This window comes from Corvus cornix, chromosome 8, assembly GCF_000738735.6.
Source record: "Corvus cornix cornix isolate S_Up_H32 chromosome 8, ASM73873v5, whole genome shotgun sequence".
Classification (NCBI taxonomy): domain Eukaryota; kingdom Metazoa; phylum Chordata; class Aves; order Passeriformes; family Corvidae; genus Corvus; species Corvus cornix.
Window position 1 is genome coordinate 10,476,557 of NC_046338.1, and position 22,599 is coordinate 10,499,155.

Genomic DNA, 22,599 nt, shown 5'->3' on the forward strand with positions numbered 1-22,599 from the left:
AAAATTTATTTAGGACATATGAAAAGAATCACTTCTACTCCTTCTATTCTGAGTGTCTCATCTTACCTGTCAAGAGCTGGAGTTAGACGATAATCTTTGGTTGCTGACAGGATGGCTTTGATCAGATTATCTGGGGAGAAAGGAAGAAGATGTTAGGAACAAGTTCTCACTGCTAATGGAAATGAGAAACTATGTGATGTAAAGCTTCTGAAGCAGTTACTTGAAGGAACTGAAAGGTTCTCATTAGGAATGAACACTAAGTTGAGTATTCCTATTTTCTCTGGACAATGACCTTCACACACGCCTGCAAAGACGTGTTATGTGCCAAATTCTGGTGCAGTGTGTAATTGCCTTGCACGGAGAGTGTCACAGGGAACAAGCACTGTACATTTTATAGCAGTGATTTCATATCCACTGCCCTGGGATGGCAGCTTCACAAACACTTCAGACATGCAAAGGCCAGCATCACTGTCACTGCGTGCCTTCAGACAAGCTTTTATGCAGCTGAGTGGTGAACTGAATACAGGAAGAAAACCAGGTTAAAACGGATGCTTTTTATGCTTCAGGTTACTTTCAGTTTAGGTTCATCAGTCTGTCTTTCTTCAATTAAAGCACCACAATTGCATAAAGAAATGCCCATGGAACCACAGCCTACAGTGATACCCAGTGAATGGTGCAGCAACCAGATGGTGTAAGTTATGCAAGCATAGGCACACACACAAATTAAACACATTAAGCTGCAGAAGCACAATGATTACATATGAATAATTCTATCAGCTATGGAAATTTTTGAGTCTTCTTCCCTTCACATTTTGTCATTTGCCCCTAATTTTTCCACCTCTCTCCCCCATAAAGCTCCAAACTCCTTTACCATGACCCAGGTAAAGACCCTTCTTGGCCAGGGCCAAGAAGCAGCAATATTCTGGCTAGTCTGTATTTACAAATGTACCAGTGATTTCAGAATGTCTGTGCTGGGTCCGACAAAAAGTGCATCTGCCTCCAAATCCTGACTCTAACTGTGGTCTTAAGAAGATGCCTAAGAGGAGAACAAAACCAAAGCGAACAGATATATTTCCCTGAAATTCTCTTCTGCTATTTAACTGTTTTCATATCAGGGATTTCATATGTCAGATATAGCTTCTTTGTATCTGGTAACCTGCAATGATTTCTCTTCCATGAGCTCAGAATTCTCCTCAATCCATATGGACATTCAATCACTTCCCTTTCCTGATTTTCAATATGGCTTGTCTGAGCTTCATTTATACTGGAAAAGATTGTGAACAATTAGACCCCTTCCATCTTTGCTTGGGAGATTGCAGATACGTCTAATATCCTTAAATATATCAGTCAACTAGTTCAAAAGTTCTTAGGAAGCACCAGTCAAAATGAACAAATAAGTCTCATTTCCTTACAAAAGACTAAAAATGATACAGAAACATTACAACAAGTGATTTTTTACATCGAACATAAACAGCTTTCCTTACAGACACTAATTACTGCAATTAGCACAGTTAGGGAAGACCCTTTCAAATAAAGAGTTCTGTTCTTCTCCACTGAGGAGGTGTCCTCCTCAGGAACAGGACAAATGTGTGGGATAAACACAGGAGCTCAAGGCAGCCCATGTGCCAAAGAGCTTTGAACCTGACAACAAGCTGGCGAGACACACAAAGGTGATAAACAGAAAACTCTGACAGTTACTTTGAGACCTGGGGAAGTTTTTGACATGGCAGCACTGACAGCCCCTGCCAACCATTACAAGCTGGGGAGTGATTACTTTCAGAACATCATAGCTTGGAGTGGAGTAAGGGAATTTTTAAGGGTAAAAGCAACTTTGATAACAAAATAGTGGTGGTGCTTAATTTTCCTTCATCTGAAGAATATCTTTTGATATTCTGCATAGGCAGCAGGCTTCCCCTCTGACAGGAATGCTATTCCCCTAAATCTGCCATAACAGCAGTAGGTTGCTGTGACCTCTAATGGCATCACGCCACAGTCCTCTCCTTGGCCTGCTCCACGCACTGACTTTTGTTGGACAGTATACATTACTGACGTTGTTTTCCCACATTCTCAGAGAAGAGATCAAAGGATTGCATGTCAAGGGCTGCAACCTCCCATCTACCAAGCTTTTGTTATGCCAGGTTTGCTCTACCACCCACAAGTTACACCATGCACTACTTGGAGATCATCCGATGGACTATTTTAGAAAGAACATTAAAAGAATACAGTTGAGTAATGCACTCACATAATTCTGGTTTACTCATCTTGCCAGATAATTAGCAATACCTTCTTAGTGAATGCTCACAAATGAAATAAAACTACTTTAGGAGTGGATATGGCAGTGTTTGGAATGGAGGTGCTTCCCAAACAAAAGCAAAACAAACAACCATATAGAGCGCTCAGTACAGATTAAGAATGGACAAATAGGAGATAGCTCTTCAGCAGACCCCATGATCCAACAATAAGTGGTATCCAAAAAGTTTGGAAGTTGCACACATCTCAGTGTTACCATTCAAAACTGCTGAATGAAGCTCAATAAAAGACAAAGTACTTCACTGTCAAATGTTCACCCACAGCAGAAACGAAAATGGCATCAAGTTCATCTGGTCTAGCCCTGGTCTGCCAGGAGCAGGAGCTACAAGCACTCACAGGAAAAGCTAATGGCTGGGACAGGGGACAGGCACTAGATCTTTCTGGGTGAGCTGGAACTCTACTACACTGTTGCTGAGGTGGGCATTTGCACTTGCACCTTGACTCTGGCACTAGGATGGAAAGAAAATACCTCCTCCAGAAGGAGTTTCTGTATTTTCTGTATTTTCCTGGGAAAAGGTTTGACGGATCAGCAGATGCTGCTGTGGCTGATCTGCAACCTTGCACAAGACCACAAAGGAATAAAGAACAATAAGGAACCACTGGCAGGATCTTTTAATATAGCTGGGGCAAGGTGGAGGGTCACTTGCAATCAGCACTGCAAAGACTACTATCACAGACATCAGTGACCTGCAGGACACAAAGCAGGGCTCACCTCCAGGCTGTGACTAAAGAAAATTGGGCACCAGAAAAGCAGGTGCATTATGTCAAGTTAATTGATGAGACATGGTCTCTTCAGGGTAAGAAACTAAAAGGGTGATGAGCACAGTCTGCCTTATACACCTCTATACTGAGTGATAATAACGGGTGCAAGTACACGTAACAAATACTGCAAAGAAAACTTCCTTCCTGGTTCAAGTAACAGGATTTGTGCACAGCCACTGACTGGAAGTCAAGCACTGAAAGAAATTTTTCAAGGACAAAAGAAAGACCAAGTTGTCTAGATGAACACATCAGCAGGGCAAGCAATCTACTGCAGTTTTCTGCAGCCATAGCTTGTTTATTACATTTTTTTCTTGTCATGGAGAATTTAGATCATTGGGGAGAGTGGGAGATTATTTAACCCATTCATCTATCAACCACTGTGCATGCACTTTCACTATAAAAACAAAGCAAGAAGCCTCTGCACATTTTTCTCCCATCTAGAGCAGGAGTTGACTACATTTATCTAAGGATCCTGAGTTATCTTGACATATTCTATCAACTTTGCCTTATAACATCAGAATATTCAAAAGCCAGCTCAGGACTGCATGATTTCTCTGAACCCAAGTACATCTTGACTTCAGGTTGACCCTGAAATTTTCAGACATTTGGAAAAACTAAATAGTTAGAAATTAGGCAGACAGTGACCACACAGTGAGAACCAGCCTAAGTCTCAATTCTAGTCTTTTTCTCTGTTATTTATGTGAAGGAATGGAGGAGACCTTCACTGTAAATGTCAACAACACTTAAAATTGTTGTTTCTAATGCAGAAACTTCTTGCTCGTATCACCAAAAAAAAAAAAAAAAAAGGGAGGCCTTTCCAGTCCACAGGGCTTACTGCAGGCGTCTCGTAGGGTCTACCTTCTGCCTGCCTTGAAAGTAGGCAGATTGGGATGTTCGTGCACTCTCAAGTGGCCAAGAGAAGAGGCTGTAATTTTTCAAGTTGTCTATACCAGCCACCTTCCCCAAAACCCAGCAAGTCTACAGGCCCCTAGTGCCAGCAGTAAGTGTGTGAATACCATGCCTCAGGGTCAGGGAACAGCGTGTTGCTGCAGTGCTGCGTGTTTGCCCTGGGAGCCACGGCCAGTGCCCATCCCCACAGGTGGTCACCCAGGTGCCACTCCTCCAGCCAGCACTTCTGCAGGGTCCTGGGCATCAGCTCCAGCTTTTGGGAATAGACTGACTCGAGTGAGGTTGATTGACATCCCATAAAGTGTGCCAGGAGACTCTGCACATGGGTCCCTGTCCCACGGTAACAGAATGCCACGTGTGTGTCAGCTTTGTGGGGAGAGTAAACTAAACACTACCAATGCCATGGATTAAACAAGTCACAGTATTTACAAACAAGTTCTAAGCACAAGCCAGTACATACACTTTTTTTAATACACTACCCAAAAGTTTAGCTCTGTATAAAGTTTCTCCTTCAGCACTTTTTTACTTTAAGGTCTTGCTCCATATGGGAGTTGAGGAATGACTTTTAACAGAAAAGTTTTTACATCTTTTGAGGAATGATCTTTACAGCAAGTCAAGGGAGGTGATTCTGCCCCTCTACTCAGCCCTAGTGAGGCTGCATCTGGAGTATCTGTATCCAGTTCTGGGCTCCTCAGGACAGGAGAGACATGGAGCTCCTGGAGCAGGTCCAGTGGAGGGCAACAAGGATGATGAAGGGTCTGGAGCATCTCTCTTATGAGGAAACACTGAGGGAGCTGGGCCTGTTCAGCCTTAAGAAGAGAAGACTGAAAAGGGACCTAATTAATGTCAGTATCTGAAGGGAGGTGTCAGAGGATGGACCAGGCTCTGCTCAGTGGTGATGAGCAATGGGACAAGAGGCAACAGGTAGAAACTGATGTACAGGAAGTTCCATCCCAGTATAAGGAAGAACTTCTTCACTGTACAGGCGACCGAGCACTGGAACAGACTGTCCAGAGAGGGTGTGGGATCTCTGTCACTGGAGATATTCCAGAGCTGTCTGGATGCAATCCTGTGCAATGTGCTCTGAGATGACCCTGCTTGAGCAGGGAGGTTGGACCAGATGACCCAGTGTGGTCCCTTCCAACCTCACTCATTCTGTGATTTGCCACCCTGGTGCCCAGCACGAGGCCATGGACCCAAGTCTCACCACATGGTCTGTTCTCTCTCCCAGAAACACCATGTCCAGCTGTAGACAAATCAACATTATTTGTATCTTTGTGAAGCTGGGAATCTAGTGATTACAACAGGTACAACAATGTGTCTGAAATTTCCTGCACCACTTCTTTTTATTATTGATCAGCTAACTTTAGGAGGCCAATGCAGGAAAAAGCAGCTATGAAGAATTCCAGCATTTAGCAGTGCATTGCAAAGACATGAACTGGCTCTCAAAAACAGCTAACTACAAACTGAGGAGTCTATCCTGAGATCAAAACTTGTGTGTAAATATGAGAGAGTGGTTTCTTGAGGTCACTAGCTGTACCAGATTTAGGTGGTTTACTGGAGATGCACTTTATTAACAACAGGACATAAAACTGCCGCTCCTCACAATATCTCCATTGATGATTTGTAATGGCATTAAGACAAGAGGCATACACTGTTGCATAGACACAACTCAAAAGAAAAAAAAAGACTGAATGTGCATGGTATCCTCCCTAGCAATTTTAGAAGAACCTGGCATGCATTAAATGTAAGCTCCATTAAAGCCCTTAAGGCCTTTTTTTATAACAAGATATAAATAAAATACATAACATTTGGACTCTTCATTTACATCGTTGTTTTGGAGCCTTTGGGGATTTTTTTTTTCCAAGCTTTTCTTCACAACCAAGAGTTTGTTTTTTCAGAATACAAGCTTAGTTCCCAACATAATCCCAGGGCTTGGAAAGTTGGAACATTAATTTAAAAAACAATTATGCAAAAAAATGGGCAACATTTTGCAATAACCATGCATTAACAATTTTGATCTAAACTCAAGTTCAATGCACAGGAAGCAATAAAGTCTATAGAAAGAGGCAAATTCACGCCAAATAAAAACAGTCCTTGAAAGATTCACAGTGTGCTGGTTAAAGACAAGCAGAAAAATAAATACAGTTGTTGTAGAGGGCTCTACGTTTTTGATAACCCTTCACAGGTGGCCAGGCAATATCTTCAAGGCCAAAAAACTCAATAACTACTACAGTGATTCCTAATTCTTCTGATCCTTGCAGAAGCATTAATAAATGACACTTCAAAACACAACAGCCAGAGAAGACCTGCTCCTCTCTCCAGGAAGTAGAAGAGAGGAATAATATCCGTGTTTCAATTGCAATTCAAGAAGAATTGCAATTGGAATTCTGTGAAGAACTCCAATATGGAGTCATCCAATTAATTGCAAACTTAAGGTTTGCATCTCCCTGAGGCACCTTTCCCTTCCCAGTGGGTTGGGAGCAGGACTATTCTTTAGGCACACTCAACAGCAACGCATTGGTTTTGATTGAAATAAGGGACTGCACTGGAGGGTTGTACTTTCATCATGAGAGCTCAAGAAAGAGAAGTGATTTAACTTCAAAATTCACAACATAACTTCCCTTTATACACTTTCTTCAGTAATGAAAAGTTAACCATCCACCTCTTCTGAAACTTACAGCTTTTTTTCCTCTTCAAACCTCTCATTTCATTTCTTTAGGCTATGAAATCAGCTAAATTCCCTGGGGGAACATCAACATTTTTATATCTATATTCCCACATGATAATGGCAACTATTACCAATTTTGGTCAAATGCAAAATTCTAGCGGAAGCTAGTTCAGAAATGTGCCTCCAACTCAGGAAGAAACAACCATCTTGTTAATACCTACTCTGAACAGAACTAATGGCTATACATATATATATACATATACATACATATAACTGATGGCTTCTGCTTTTTTGTTGAACGAGTAAGACACGAAGAACAAAAAAATGCTTGTAGTAGGAAAATCATCTGTACAACAGAGTGCCACTAACAAAATGAGGATAAAGTTGGAGAATTAAAGCAGAAAACGCCTCATTCAGACCCAGTCAAATGCAGGGAAGGTGTCTGCATGTGGTACTCCAATCTCTACAAAGAGCTAGAAGATTAGGTTAGAAAAGACCTACTTTTCTAATGGTTTTTTTTTGAATCAGCTGCAAATTTCACTTGTCATGTCCAACCAAATATGTTTTCTCAGAGATTAAGTATTGCTCATGCCAAGAAAGTCAATGTAAAAGAAAAAGCTATGCAAAAAAGAGCATTCATGAAAAGAGAGATTTTCTCCCAAACCACTGTGATATGCCAGCTTTTGCAGGCCTGAAAACTCAACATTTTCACTGGAGATGAATGACCTCTGCCCCATGAGACTACTGAACAACTGCTGAGCAGCACTGAACCACGGCTCTTCCCAGGAGCACTGACACAAAAGAAAACATCCAAATAAAACCAAGTATAAGAACAGTTAATCATTGCACAATACATCCATTAGCATTGGTGGTCTAGACAAAGACTTAATTCCTTTGTCACTGAATGTGTCACCAGTTCCAGACATCCCACCAGTATCAAGCGAAAATATGAAGTCTCCTGGCCAGTAGTTCATACTACATTTGATAAAACTGTAGCATTTCAAACATGGTCTTAAGATTCTCTTATCACCATGGGGAAGAAATTGCTTCCTAGTGTCCTGATGGGAGGGAAATTCTGAGATGGTGACAACGGAATCGCTGCCTAAGAAATAACTATCACCTTCAAAGACAAACTGATTCAGGGCCAACAAAACAGCCTCTCTGCTCAAAACAGCTGAGCAGGAACAAAGGTAGAAGTGAAGACCTATAATTTCTGCAAAGCAGTGACACAATTACTAACTAAATGCATGGAAGAGATATTACATAGATCATGTCTGTTTAGTTTTTTAGTGTATACTGTGCCATATGTTTTCACTTAAGTTATAAAAAAAAAAAACTGCAGCAACTCTCCCGTCCTCATTACACAGAGATGATGCCAGATACTAGCTACTCTTTCTTATGAAAGCCTTTTATATTCTTCAAACCGCATGTACTGAGAAATTCTATTAATAGTCAGGTATTTCTCCAGTCTTGTTTGTTGCCCTTCTCCAAATAACTCTTTCCTTTTGCTTTAGCTACAGAGGTAAATTCGGGGAGGAGGCCCTCTGGGATTAATAACCTTACTAACACTATAAACAATTTTTCCATTGCTTATTCATTGACAAATTTAACCCTGAGAGCAGTGCACATGCTAGAGGATCTCTGCAACTACATGGACAGCATGGGCATGTTCATACCTCCATAATTACACTGACAGAAGCACTGCTAGGAAAGGGTGCAAATCCAAAAGAAGAAATGTCAATTTAAATTTTAAAAAAATCTCTATGTAACTCTTCTAAGAGCCTGAGATTGCTGCAGTCTCCTTGCTCTTCAATGAAAAATATTGCAACAGCAGACTTGGTGGGTGCTGGGAAAGAATTCCTGGCAAATTAGACCCTTGCAAACGGTGAAACATGGGAAGCACTCCAACATCCTAGTTAACACCAAAACAATAGCCTTGGGACACAGGAGGGTGCTCAGCAGCTGGAGCTGCCCCCCACAGGAATCCTTGACATTTGTAGCTTTCAGAGTTACAGCTTCTTGTTACAGTTTGATCTTCTTGACAATTCTGAAAGTTGACCAATTTATCGTGTTCCACGTTTTGGCTATAAACACACCAGTAAACACACTGGCAGCAGGGCATGGGCCCACAGGGTCCTACTCGAGTCCATACTATTAAAGAGTTAGCACAGTCCCAGATGTGCTCACCAGGGCCAACAAACATCCTCCTCTACAATTCTCACGCATTCACAGGCTAATACAGGCCACTGACCTTTCTTGATAGGAAGCCTGGACATAGCCACTCTATTTTTGTGGGGGGCAGGGAGTTAATCTGTTTGAACAATGAGCTCAACAGCGTTCACGACCACAGGACAACCACTTTATTTATTAATAGAGACAGAGTCATCGTTTCCAACCACTTAGAGTGGCCAACCCCGTTTCCAGACTCTGTCAAGTCCCACAGTAGAAGACAACAAGTTTGATATGGCAGACAATCTCATTTTTTAAAAGTAAGTGCAGTCAAACATGACACTGGCCTGTTTGTCAACATGGACATTCTTCCTTCAGAAAAATCTTGATCCAGATTCTGAAATATAATCTCATGGGTTCACAGCCAGCTGCAGAAGTCACTGGGCAAAACCTAGAGCCACTGTTACATGAATGGCCGAACTAGATACTGGTAGTGACCATTCATGGTGTAAAAACATAATCACACCTCTTCATACCTATTATTTCCCCTATTCTCTGCACACAGAGGAAGCCAGAATTTCCACAAGGGCTACAGACATCTGTGATGAATGCAACAATAGCTTCAACCTGCTGGATCAGTTCCAACACTCTTGACAGCTCTCAACTCTGCTTTTGTCCCAGGTTGCTGGGCATTGTGATCAAGTAATTAGGACCAATCCTTGGCCCAGATCTTTGGTGAACAGAGTCAACAACTACAATATATCAATATATACTAAAACGCTGCCCATTTAAGACAGGTTAAGAAAAAGGTAAAACAGCTGCTCTTAAGTTCTTCTTAATCTATTTCTAATACCTTGTTGAGGACCTTCAGAACCACCGTTCAAAGAGAGTTTGCACAAGACTTTCTACCACACGCCTCATCTCACAAAGCCCTGCTCATAAAGCAGCAGGGTTGCCACCTGCTTATTCTGTGCCTCTTTCATAGCATGCAAGTAATCACTAAGGCTGTTAACTGACAATAGCAGCAGTTTCCCATCCAACACAGGATGTGCAGTATTCCTACTGCGATAGTCCATTTCAGAGCCAGCAGCATTTGGGGGAAAGTCTAAAAACTTTCATATTCAGGACCATATTCACCTTGAGGGCTTCTACACACAAATGCCAAGAATGGAGCACTCTGTCCATAAAACCTCCTTGCCCGGGCTAATGGCCAAATGAGAAAATAACCACTGGAGTAAAGGAGTGAGAACTCTTTCACAAAGAAGCACTGTTAACCTTTCTATGTTGTACTGAGTACTTCTAAGCATCTGGAGATAGGAGAACTGTCTTTACAATCAGATTCTCATTGAAGAAGATGAAAATCTCTGGTGGACTGTGTCAAAATGATCAGCATACTGCCTTCTCCTTGATACGATAATCTTTAAAGAGCAGTAGTCTTGCCCTGAAAATTTCTGAGCCATTTCTACTCTTTTACATGTAATTTATAGAGATGTGTTATTCCAAATTACTGCAGCCCAGTAGACAATGCTCCTCAAAAACTGCTTTCCCCTAAATATTGCAAGATTCATTCTTGCAATCTTGGAACTGTCCTTTCTTAGACCAGTAAACACGAAGAGATGGATAAAAAAGGACTTCATTCAGCTTTTTTTCAGAGACAAAGCAAAGCAAAACTTAGGTAAGCATAGAAACTTTAACAAGAGAAAGCAGAAATGGTGGATTAGGTTCCAAGCTGCTAAGAATCCCTTGATTTCATAACTGTAGCAATTTCAAGCTACCACAGATTAGTTTCTAGAAGTTCCTTGGAACATGCAGCATTACTGAAAGTGAGCTCATCCTATAACTGTTATTCACACACACAAAAAGAGCAAACCCAATAAAATCAAAAAAACCCAAATAAACAAAAAGCCATTTTGCACTTGGAATAGATCACAGTGACTTAAAAACAGCAGGTGATATTCACCACTGTTCTCAGCAAGGTCTTCCCATTACCATCTCAGCTGCAGTTGGTGTCTATGAACACCAACCACCTTTCCCAGTGGGATGCACGTCAGAAATCCCAGCTGACGGTGTCAGGGGGCTGCCTAACACACAGAGCAGAACTCCTGCCCCGTCTGTTTCAACACAGCCACATCTCTCTACACTTTCTCAGCCACCCTGACTACTCCTTTTCCCATGCACATCCCAGCTTTGAGAGTCTTCATCTTGCACCAGCACGTGACTGAGCTCCATGCTGCCTGCCTGGATCATTTGTTTGGATACCATTAGATTGCCCTGACTGAAAGCCCTAATGAGGTGCTGATCCCATCATCTAATCAGTCGTCTGAGCCGAAATGCATCCCATGGGACAGCCAGAAAAGACTGATGCAAGAATTCCAAGTGATGTGTAACATGAAAGGGCGCCATTCGAATCGCTAGGACTCACAGCCTGTCAGCACGGCCATTAGAAATCCGGGGCTACACGGATTTATAATTCAACCCTCCCACACACACAACTTGTTCCAGACTGAAACTTGGCACAAAATTCAATCCCAGGAGGGTGTTAAAAAAATAACCTATTCAACGGTTTCCGTCCCATGGCTTCAGCTCACAGCCGTTTAAATAATGGCAATTTCTCATTTCTCTTTTTAACTGAGGAAATCCAATATAAAACACCAGATTTACATAACATTGCAGTGGTGATACAAGCTGGCAACAAACCCAGAGAGAAGGCTGCCAGAGCTGTTCTGTCATTCTCTCTTGGTGAATTTCTCCATTTGGATTCAGTTTAACGGAATGATTTTTATTAGGACTAGCTGACATCGTGTGTAACCTGCAAATCCCACCTCCACGCTGGCCAGGCACCTCGCCCGAGTTTTGTACACCTTGTGTGCTGGTTTAGAAGGGGACAAACCCTCCTGTGGTCACAGTAGCCTCCCACCTGCACTGCCACTGTTAATTCTTTGCTGCAAACTCTGCTGGCTGGTTTAGAGGACAGTAATTAGCTTCCTATTGAGCTGCAAAAGACTGACTGGACAAGGAATGGACAAAACAAAGAAGGGAACTGATGCAAGCCAAAAGCAATTTGTCAGTAGAGCCTTTGATTTGATCAGAGATTGTTCTGACAACTACCACACCTGTTTCCAGGGAGAGACACAGAGCCAAGCCTTCTGTGGCACCAGTTCTTTCTCCACCAGGTATTTCAATTCCTACAGGACTACATGTAATCTTGAGTTTGTCAGTGGAAAAAAGAATCTTGAAAGTTGATTCAATACCACAAAAACTTCTTAAATACACAGGAACTCAGAAAGTCTGCAGCAAATCACTACAGTGAGCACGAGCCTTCTGCTCCACCACCACTCAGACAGAGAGGGTGTGATAGCAAATGTGGGATAGGTAGGAGCTTGTCACCCCAAAATAAATCATCTGCTGGGTGGGCTACTGGCTCCCATCTCATCCACCAACCACCACTCCTGCTTTCCCACAGCACGCCTGAGACACAGCCCCTGCTGCCCAGCTGGGGACAGCGCATATTACAAATCATCATCAAAGCATCTGAACATACTTTTCTTATTTGTCATATGAGTCAATAAGTAGCCCAACTTCTATGAGAAGAAAATGAAGATTGGTATCAGCAGTCGAGCCCAAGGCATCTTTCCTGTTCTTTAGAGAATTACTGACTTAAAGGTACTTCAAAGCAGTTTGAACTCTCTGCTGCTGTCACCAAAGCTGCTACAAGATCCTCTGGCAGCCAATGTCAAAATGCTTCTTCTAGAATGTGGTCGTTGGTCTAAACTGCCATTGTTGCACTGACTCTCCTCATGTACTAAAGCGTCTTCCCTATGGCCAGCCTCTGAGGTCCACGGTCCAGCTGTAAACACCCTTCCGCATTTCTGAGAACTGGATTTACAATAATTCTCTCAAACAGGGGAAATAAACTGAGCCCAAAGGACCACCTGAGTTTTCAAAACAGAAAAGAAAATGGGGCAAGCATCTGCAGAACCACCTTCTTCTCCAACAGCTGCAGTTTTCTCATACCTTGTCCTTTAATTCCAAAGGGGGGTACAAAGTCCCTGATACGTGCCCATTTCCTGAAGGAATCATCCAAGAACATTGGTGCCGGCTTCGAGAACCTGAGAAAACCAAAACAAGAAAGAGATTAACTCCTGAACTGGGAAGGATAAACTTCTGCAAGAACGTTGAGAGAATCCATACCTAAGTGCTGATTATACACTGCCACTTGCAAGAGAGTAATGTAGAAGATTTTTCTTTTACCCAAAGATGACTGCAGTGAAACAAACCTGTCAGAATTTGTGCCACAAGGACACTCAAATCACTCAAGTCGTGAACCTAGCAATCACTTCCACTCAACAATTTAGAACTGCCCCACTACTGTTTGGCTATTAATTTAGCTACAATAAGTTGTAAATTGCAGGCAGGGTTTAGGCAGTTTCACTTCCTGCTTTGTGAGCCCAAGCCAGTTTATGTGCTGTCTGTGTGAGTGTGTGAGGAGCCTGCTTTGGCCTAACTCATGTGCACATACACAGCAGCTATCACCACACAGGCAAGAAAGAAAACAGTTCAGGAGATCATGAAGCAGCTCATAGTTTACAGAGAATGGAAATGGAAATTCAGTGCCTTCTTTAGTGCATTCATTAACATATAAATGATTCAAGAGAGGTTCCTGCCAAGTCAAACAGCTATGGTCCATCCAGAATCCCTTACAAATGAGAGACCTAGTCCTTCTTAACCATGTCATTATGGAAATACATTATCCTAATTATACCCTGAACACACAAACACAGCAGCTAGAAAAAATTTGTCTCTTCTAGAAACAATTACTACAGTGGCCAGAGAAAAGGAAACAATTAGCAAATGTAGAAATATTAACTTCCATATGGGACTACTTCTGAGTATATATATACACTAGAAAGTATACTAATACTATTAGAAATCTGTTCATTCAATCATATCAAAACAGTAGCAGGGGTGTTCTGGATCAAAATCCATCCCACCATGAAAAGGAATGTACTATGTGTTCAGAATCAGAGAGAACACCTCCACTACAGAACAAGGTACATGCTCCTGAAATAAATCCAGCTTGGCCAACCTACACATAGGAGCAAGACAGATGTAACCCAGGGGTTTAGCTCTTCCTTCAGGCTGTTTCTGTACTCAGTGTGCAACTCTTACAGCAATCAGATAACCTTTGGACTTGACCACCTGATTTAAGATAAACTCATCTACACTATGCCACAGCCAGGTACAGAGTAACAATTTCAAGTAGCAGCACAGTGAGGGAAGGATGGAATGAAATCTAAATTATAAACCGATCAAAGTGAAGTCCTATCATAGATGCAAGGTAAATCACAGGTTGCAGGAATCTCTGGAAATGGGAAAGAGACCAAGAGAATTTAACAAAACAAGAAGACTCAAATTCACCCATGCATACTGCTTCACATCCACTCATGCAATCTTTAATAAGATCATCTATAACCATAAAAGCAAGATGCACAGATGACACAGCTGATCTAGAAGGAAAGGAATGTTTTTCCAGAGCTGAGAATACAAAGCATATATATAATTTTATCTGGGAAAAGGTGGGGGAGATATGTTAGATATATAAGAGCTTCTGAAGCTCTTAAGTAAAAAAACCCCACTGGCTTATTTAAAAACAAATAAAGAACAATACAGTATTAATTGTAACACATTTACTCTGAAAATATCCTAAAAACTTCAATAACCTGACAAATTAGTTCAATGTTTTCTCACACATCTTGGTGCACCAAAATATAATTATTATGTTTCCCTGGGGGGGTCTCCGGGGACTTATCTCCACCTCCTTTTAACAACAACAGGAATCTTTGCAGGACTGTCATGCAATGCAAGAGCTTTTATAAACTGCAGGGCTACAGCATAGATGTTCATAGCCCTTCCCTTACAGCCACCCCTTGAACTCTCAGCAGAAGCCACATCCCACGGAGTGGTCCCGTTCTCCCCATGCAGCAGCTGCAGTGAGGGATGACAGCGTTGCCTGGGGCTCACCAGCACCTTGGGGCTGCTCTATAAGGTAAGCAAGCTACTCTCGTTGCTGCTGTGACATGCAGTCTCCAGGAAAAACCTGGATGCTTCAGAAAATGCTTATATGAGCAGGTTTTATTCTCTTCTCGAGAAACAAGAGGATTCAAGAAGTACATTGTAAATAAAAACCTCTGCCAGCTCAGTTCACCTGTTCTAAAGCACTGCATGAGAAAGAACATACAGGCCATAAGGTCAGGCCTAACTCAGAAGCTGGTGTTATTCATACATGCAAGTAACTGGCCTGTTTGCAAGTGATACACCTGGAAAAGACAATTTACAGTAGTCTGATGTGGAGTAAGGAGTGCCTCTCCCTAATGCAGATTCCCCTTTACAAGGCGCCTGGTTAAACCAGGAGGGAAGTCAGATCCTCCTAGGACTCTCTGGATCCCAGGGGAGTTCCCCAAATCAGCTGAAGCTGAAGGCATGACTGATCTAATGCTCTATGCTATCCCTTCTGCATGCAGCAACCAGGGCACCAACATGATGCCAAAGGAAGGGTGAAATGGCCATTGACCTTTTTATTGTATTTGCTACAAGTAAATTTAAATTAGGGATTTTTCTAGCAAAGAACACAATAGCCTTAGACTAGTTAGTATTATTTGGTAATATTTAATACTCCTGTATACAGGGTGAGGGAAATGGACTTTTAATTCATACTTTTGCTTCATTGAAGAAGGAGGAACAGTTTTAGGAAATATTATATCCATATGGGAAAAAAGGGAACAAGTTAGAGGATATTTTGCTCCCATAAATCTTGAAAGTAATTCTGTTTTGGAAATATTAAGAAATTATGAATGCTGTAAGCTCATGTGCTTTGCCACCTCAATAAATCAGAGCAAGCCAGAACTGATGTCCAGCAGTGACAGGAAAATGCTCTCTGCCAGACTCTCCAGGAGCATGGCTGTTCTGTCTCAGCTCTGAACTGCATCTGGCGTATTCCAGGACCCTTCAGGAAACATCGGGATTTGCCTCAACCAGGCCATGGGAATGCTTTCTGCAGAGCACCTAAAATACATTCCAAGGAATGCATGGGAGTTTGTCAAACAGAAAAAGCAAACGTTTCCGAATGATGTTAAAACCCTGCACGTACTGAGCAGCTCAGTATGGGATGCTGCATTTTGCCTGTCACAGCTGCTGAAAGGCAGGTTGGCTTCAGTGGCAACCACCACTCCAGACCCAAAACAGGCTTGTGCTCCTTTGGAAAATGGTGCAGAAAGGGACAGTTCAGATTTTTCAGATTTAAATTTTCCCCTCTATGCCCCCCAAATTCCAGAACAGACATAATACAATCTCATTGCATGTGATAGCCTGAAAAGATGAGGAATTTGGCTGCTTGTGGCACGCACTTATGACCTGTGTAATTTGATAGGGAAATGCCAAGCATGTACAATCTCTAGTTTGAATGGCATACCCTGCTAAAACACAAATGACATCTAAATGGACTAAATGCTTGATATGATAATTGTGAGGTACAAAACAAATCTCTCCCACTTCTCAAGTTTGAATTCCTCACACAAAGACATTAATAAAATCTCTAACAATTTGTCACCATGCACAGCGAAAGGAAGAGAGAGTTCTGCCAGAAACAGTTCTTAAACAGGAATCTATAATCACACAAAAATGTGATATATATTTGTGCCTACAGAACTCTGGCTTATGTGATGAAACATTACATTTCCAGTTTTTTCCTCCCTGACAAGAAGAGTTGTGACCCCAAAACATTTCTGAAGGCTGAACTAGCCTGCCAGAGGCTCCCCAGCCAAGTTTTCTGGCCATTCCATTTTGTCCCTGATACTGAGATCGCTTCACAGCTACTCCTCTTTGATGAGCACTGAGGTATTCAGCATAAGCAGCACTGACTTCCCAAAGCATCTTGCAGTCCCTATGCAAGGTAGCTATGGGACAAAATCACACACTGAATCTTGACTAGAATCTGCTCCCTACTCCTTATCTCCTGCTTTCCAGGCAATTAATAGATAAATGTGTAAAAGAGAATAATCTACATCTGAGAGAAAGTAAAATAAATAAACTGATTGATGTGTCTTTGGCTTTAACAAGGAGGGACGAAGGAAAGGTCAAGTTCCTGAACGAGTAAAGGAGAAGACAGCACCACATTCCTGAGAAACCACGACACTAAGGAAAGGCAGACTGGCAGCCACTAAGCTCCACTCTGAGCTTATATTTCAGGTATTCCCTTTTTTTAAACATCCTCCTTTAAGCTGACCTGCGCTTCTGTTCATTCTTTTTAATTAAGGAGAATCAGGAGTGCTGGAAAACTGAAAGCTGGAAGAAAAAAGCCCAAACAGTGCTAGAACCTAATGCTGTGCAGAACCTGCACACTGCATTTGTAAAGGGGCAGGAACAGCTTTTTTATCTTTTTTTAAACCACATAAACAAATGACTTATTTGTTCTGGCATGACTTCTATCTTCTGTTTGCTGATGATCAAAAGCATCCATGGTTAGACAGAAGGCACAAAATCTACCAATGTTATTAATTAAATACAAACTGAAGCCTTTGAGCGCTGAGTCATTAGCCCTGACACAGGCATTTATGGAAATACAGAGAGAAAATCTAAACTAACCTTTTCCTTTTTCCCTACTGAGACCTAGATGTATGCTGTCTCCCTTGCCTCCCTTCCCTGGGGAGCAGCGTGGTGTGATAGCATAGGAATGAGGAGGTTTGTGAGGTCCCGATTTCACATTTCTTATTGACATTAATCCTCTGTCAAAAATCCAAGCAGCTCAAAGATTCCTCAAGCAGCTGAAAAATTTAAGAAACTGCATTAATAAGGATTAACCCCATCCTACAACCAGCATACTACTTTTCCTATATCAGCAAACGCACCCCCCAAAAAAAAGATGGCTGCAAGAAGAATAGCTTTAACAGCAGAGATCAGGCCAAAAATTAAGTTGACCTTAACAAACTGCAGAATTCTAAAATAAAATAACATGGTAAAGACAACTTAGCACTGAAGAAGGGTTGGTCAGAGCACCCTACCAGTGCCATTTGGGACCACCTAATTCTTTTGCAAGAGAGTGAGCCATAGATCCCCACCCACCGTCTCCCATGCTCTTTGTGCCTACAGACCCTTGAGTGGATCTGCAGTTGTACCTTTCAGGCTGCAAAGGCCTCAGCTACTTGGCCACTCCCCATACAGAGGCCACTGAATTATGCAGCAGTACAACAGTGCTCTGGAGTAAATGTCACAGCAACTCCAAAAAGATGACTTTGAACAGGCTTTAATCCATAAGCAAAGGAAGGGGCAGGTAAAATCAACTGAACCAAAACCTCACAAACCATGTAGCAGTTATTCCAGTTATCCCTGCCTCCTTCCTGGGAATAACTGCTCTGTACCTTTGAGGCACTCTGGAACATCTTCAGCCTTCTTGCCCTCTGCTCTCCATCACCTAGTAGGTTGTTTAAACTCATCAGTGCAGACATTTTCCCACTGCCTGCTCACTGCTCTATTTAGAGCTGGACCAGCTGCTCCAAGATGTATCTTAAAAGGTCTCCATCCTCTGCACTGTGGTTCATACACAAAACATTGTTACACTCTTGTAGAAAAGATAAACATCCTATCATGAATGAAAAATGTAACTATCACAGCTGTAAAACCTGTTAAATACTCTACTTTATTCAAGATCAGAAAGCATCGACTCAAGAACCATGTCCAATTCTGGGCCTCAGGCAAAAAACATGAACAAACTGAAAAAAAGGCCATAGGAAAGCTCTGAAAAAGATCTAAGGTCTAGAAAACATGATGTCTGAGGAAAGCTAGAATAAAAAAATTACTTTCTTTAGTCTAGAAAAAACTGGAAGAGGACATGATAAGCCATTAAATATTACAAGGCTGCTGCAAAAGAGAAAGACAGAATCTCTACATCCCTGGTAAAGAGAAGTAGTAACACCAGTCCTAAAAGGCAGCAAAGAAAACTTCATCATTAAAAAAGTGTTTCTTATGCTTGGGATTATTACGCATTGAAATCTACTGTTGGACATGGGTTACAGAACTCACATCAACTACACCAGTTTCTGATTTGATTGTATTATTTTTAACAAGTTTGTATCTATTAAATACCAGTTAGCCATAGCTGTGCCTACTTTTAAGAGGGAAAATCAAATAGATGATCTTTTAAAGTTCTGCACAGGTCTATTTCATCTAAAAGCACTTTCATACTGGGCTAACATTGCTAGGAGGTGACGAAGTAGCCAAGCTACAGTCTGCTGTCGCTGGGAATCAAGAGCTGCCCTTCAGACTCCTTGCACTTCTCAAGTATTTCTCTTCATATACGGTAATCAAATTTCAGTACAAACATCACTGTAGATAAGCAGCACATGGATTTTGCAGCCTGCTGCCGGCCAAGAGTGCTTTCTGTTTGTACCCTGCACCTTTGTGATAAACAGGAAGACACGTAAAGTTTAACCTTTCTGCAGTCATTAATGTCTTGGGCTTACGGCACTAGCAAGGCACAAAATCAAAGAATAATTTAATATCAGCTCAGTCCCTCCTGCTCACTGACTGTGTTCTGACGTGCATGAAGTCCAACAAAGTGTCCCGAGCAGCTTACCTATATAATGCAATTAGTCATGGGGACTGGAAAAGTTTTGAGATAAACTAAATATTAAAGACAGAAAGAAATCCATTTGCCTGCTCTGATGAAACCCTCACACTTTCCTACTGATTCTCCAAACATTTCAGACAAAAAACACACAAAAACATGCAGACACAAAAAATAACAAGAAGCTTGGTTTAAAGGTTGGCTTCCTCTTGGAGAAAAAAAAAGCTATAAAATTCAGACCAGGCAGAAACTTTGTCCTGACCTGCCTCATGGAGCAGCTTATAAGACAACACGCAAAATTTGTCATTGTTCACAGAACTCCCTAATACCAAAACACAATTATGCCAGGGTGAAAAGCTAACTTCTCAACAACGCAGGGTTCTGTTAGTTTAAAAACCAGTCTTCTAACATCATTTCAATGTCATAGCTTGTTTCTCGTGTGTTATTGTCAATGATGCAAGATTGAATTACAGCTCATTTTTCCTACAAAAAGCCAGGTGAGGGGTTCAAGAACTCTGAGGGAGCACTGAGCCAAATAGATGAGATTATGTGGTATTTGGAAACATGATGAAGGTGAGCAAAAGCAGACTGCAATTACTGCCTGAGTTTCCAAAGCCTTCTGTACAAATAAAAAACAAGAAGGAAGAGTTAGCTCCCATGGAAAATGCCAGCCAGCAACTCTGCCAGTTGGCCAAACTTTAGAACAATTATGTTCCTGTTAATATTCCACTGAATCAGGAAGAGGATTGTGCTTTCTAATGAGCACAAATTGGAGGGTAGTCATGTAGGGTAACTGCTGCTCTGTGACACTGCACTCCCAAAAGGCAGGGTATCTGGGGTATCTCTTGTTTTCTGGTGAAGATCTAACACGTTCAAGAAGACTGCAGATTATGGGCACAGTTCCCAACATGGACCTGTTGTCTTTCATCATACTAATTAACCAGTCTGTTAAACGCAGTGACTGAACATTACTTTTATAAAGCCAACTTAATGTTCTCTTTATCCTTCTTGCAGAGAGAAGTTAATCCCTGTCATTGCCACCCAGTGCTCATTCTTGCCACTACTGGCCATAAGGCTGCCAGTAGCCTTATGATGGAGCACAACAAATTGCACTTCACTGCTTCAAGAGTCTCCAATCTCATTTTCTCCTACCACATTATTTAATGTATATGCCTATCTTGAGGTCATCCTACTGTATCAGACCAATTATCGGATTTCAAATCATTGGAGTGAACAGTAAAATTTGGAGTGGCCTTCGTACAAGTAATTATATCACTGCAGAAGGATCCTGGAACACTCCAAGTTGTGAAGAAACTGGTATATATGTAGGGAACAGGACAGTGATAAAAAGAGCCTTCCACTATCAGCTAAGCCAAAAATGCACATGTTGCTTAGCACAGCCAAGCACAGAACAGATGTGACTTCTCTGTTGATGTACAGCATAGGGGATGTGGCACAGAAGGGAAAGAGCTGTTGAAGCTAATGAACAACTAAGCACAAAATGAGTACAACTTGATCCTGATACAACCAGCTAAAGACAAAAAATAAGGTCACCAATGTTTAGAAAAATCCAGAACAGCCTTGTTCAGGAAGCTAATGAAGACAGGAAAGCACAAAACAAATTACTTGATGTGAAGCTTGGTCATTTTATGAAAGGGGTTGTATGATTTGATGTCTGCATAGAAAGAGGACTTGACTTCATAATTCATGCAGTTTCTGAATGCCTGATGTTCCTTCCCTTCTGGCCTGTTGCTCTTCTCCAGGTCAAAAATCCGCTTGGGGCAAAAGTTCCCTGCATAAGTCTTACTGAAGTGAGGATGCTGGTAGAAGAAATGTCAATGTTTCAAGCATTGTAACTGAAAAAGATGGGTTGATCTGAGTGAAAAGAGTCTTAATTTTTTCAAGGCTCATACACTTCTGGAATGACCAATGCCATTTTAGAACCTAGACAGAAAATTCCTATCAACACGATATGGAAAACATTAACTGTTATGAAATACACATTATGGCATTAACAGAAGTCTTGTGAGCTCTTCTGGTTTTCTTACATGTAGGGCAATATTCTGAAAAGTTCTACAGGACACAGTTCCTCATATCACACTCCTGGGAGAATCTCAGCCTTCACGTTAAAAAAGTCTCACAGCAAATAAAAAAATATTTTTCTAGACTTATAGTTGGAAATGAGACCTCAATAACTAATAAATGCTCAGAAATGAGAAAGAATAAAAAGAAACCATTATTTTTCAACTGCTTGCATTTTCTGTCCTGACTCATTATTACTGACTATTTGCAGGTTGCAACTCCCATCAGTGCAACTCCCTACAGTGACTTTAAGGTGATCCACAGAAGCTTTCCCCAATGAAAATGCAGGCAAGGGACAAGCCTACAGACACAAACAGGAAATGAGAGGAAAACAGTAAAAGTGAGGGAAAAAAAAGAGTCTATAGAAGCTATTGCTCCGATAGCTGCCTACAGCACACAAGACTGGCAGATAATTAAATGCAAAGAAACAAATACAAGAAGGGAATCTTCTTTGCACACCACAAACTGATGCTCAAAGACAATTATACAGATAGTCCGCTGTAATGTTTCTTACAATTTTTTGTCAGTTATTTTCAAAAGATTTTTTTTTTTTTTAAGTTATCACAATGTGGATTTAATGTGAAAAACTGCCATAGCAATGACTGTATCAAATCAATGCTGCAGCTTATTTGAGAAAACAGGAAGATATGAACTAGAAACAAGAACAAAATTTGTGGTGGAAACAAGAAGGGACTAAAAGCATAGGAGGTGATGGGCAAGCATGGGAGATGCTGGGCAAGCACAATTCTTCCCAAACACTTTGAAATTGGACAATTGTGGTTGGAATCTTGTTCCGGTTTGGCCAAATCTAGAAGTATATCCTCTGAGGGAAGGCAGGCTATAACCACCCCTCCCCCACCAGGTTCAGGAAAAATAAATTTTCCTCGAAGGAAAGTGAAAGAGATAAAAACTATTTATTTAACAAACACACAGGAAAAGGGATAATGATGCTAAATAATAAAACCTTCCACTCTGCTGAGAGAAACCTGGGAAAATTTCAGAGTCCTTCTGTAGATCTCTCTCTCCCCCTCCTTGGAGCTGGGATGGGGTGGTGGGCCCACCTTCAGGGCCAAGGCCT

At 41.5% G+C, this 22,599-nt stretch overlaps 1 protein-coding gene across 8 annotated transcripts in view; it reads right to left on the minus strand.

Annotated features, from left to right (window-relative positions):
* Nucleotides 1-22,599, minus strand: part of ST3GAL3 (ST3 beta-galactoside alpha-2,3-sialyltransferase 3) — a 192,496-nt gene that overhangs the window by 58,059 nt on the left and 111,838 nt on the right. For all 8 annotated transcript variants that reach the window (XM_019291537.3, XM_039555684.1, XM_019291540.2 and 5 more), the window contains 2 exons: nucleotides 12,836-12,930; nucleotides 67-130 (listed from right to left, as the gene is read on the minus strand). In XM_019291537.3, coding sequence (XP_019147082.1) covers nucleotides 67-130; nucleotides 12,836-12,930 — 159 coding nt within the window. The remainder of the gene's footprint in view (nucleotides 1-66; nucleotides 131-12,835; nucleotides 12,931-22,599) is intronic.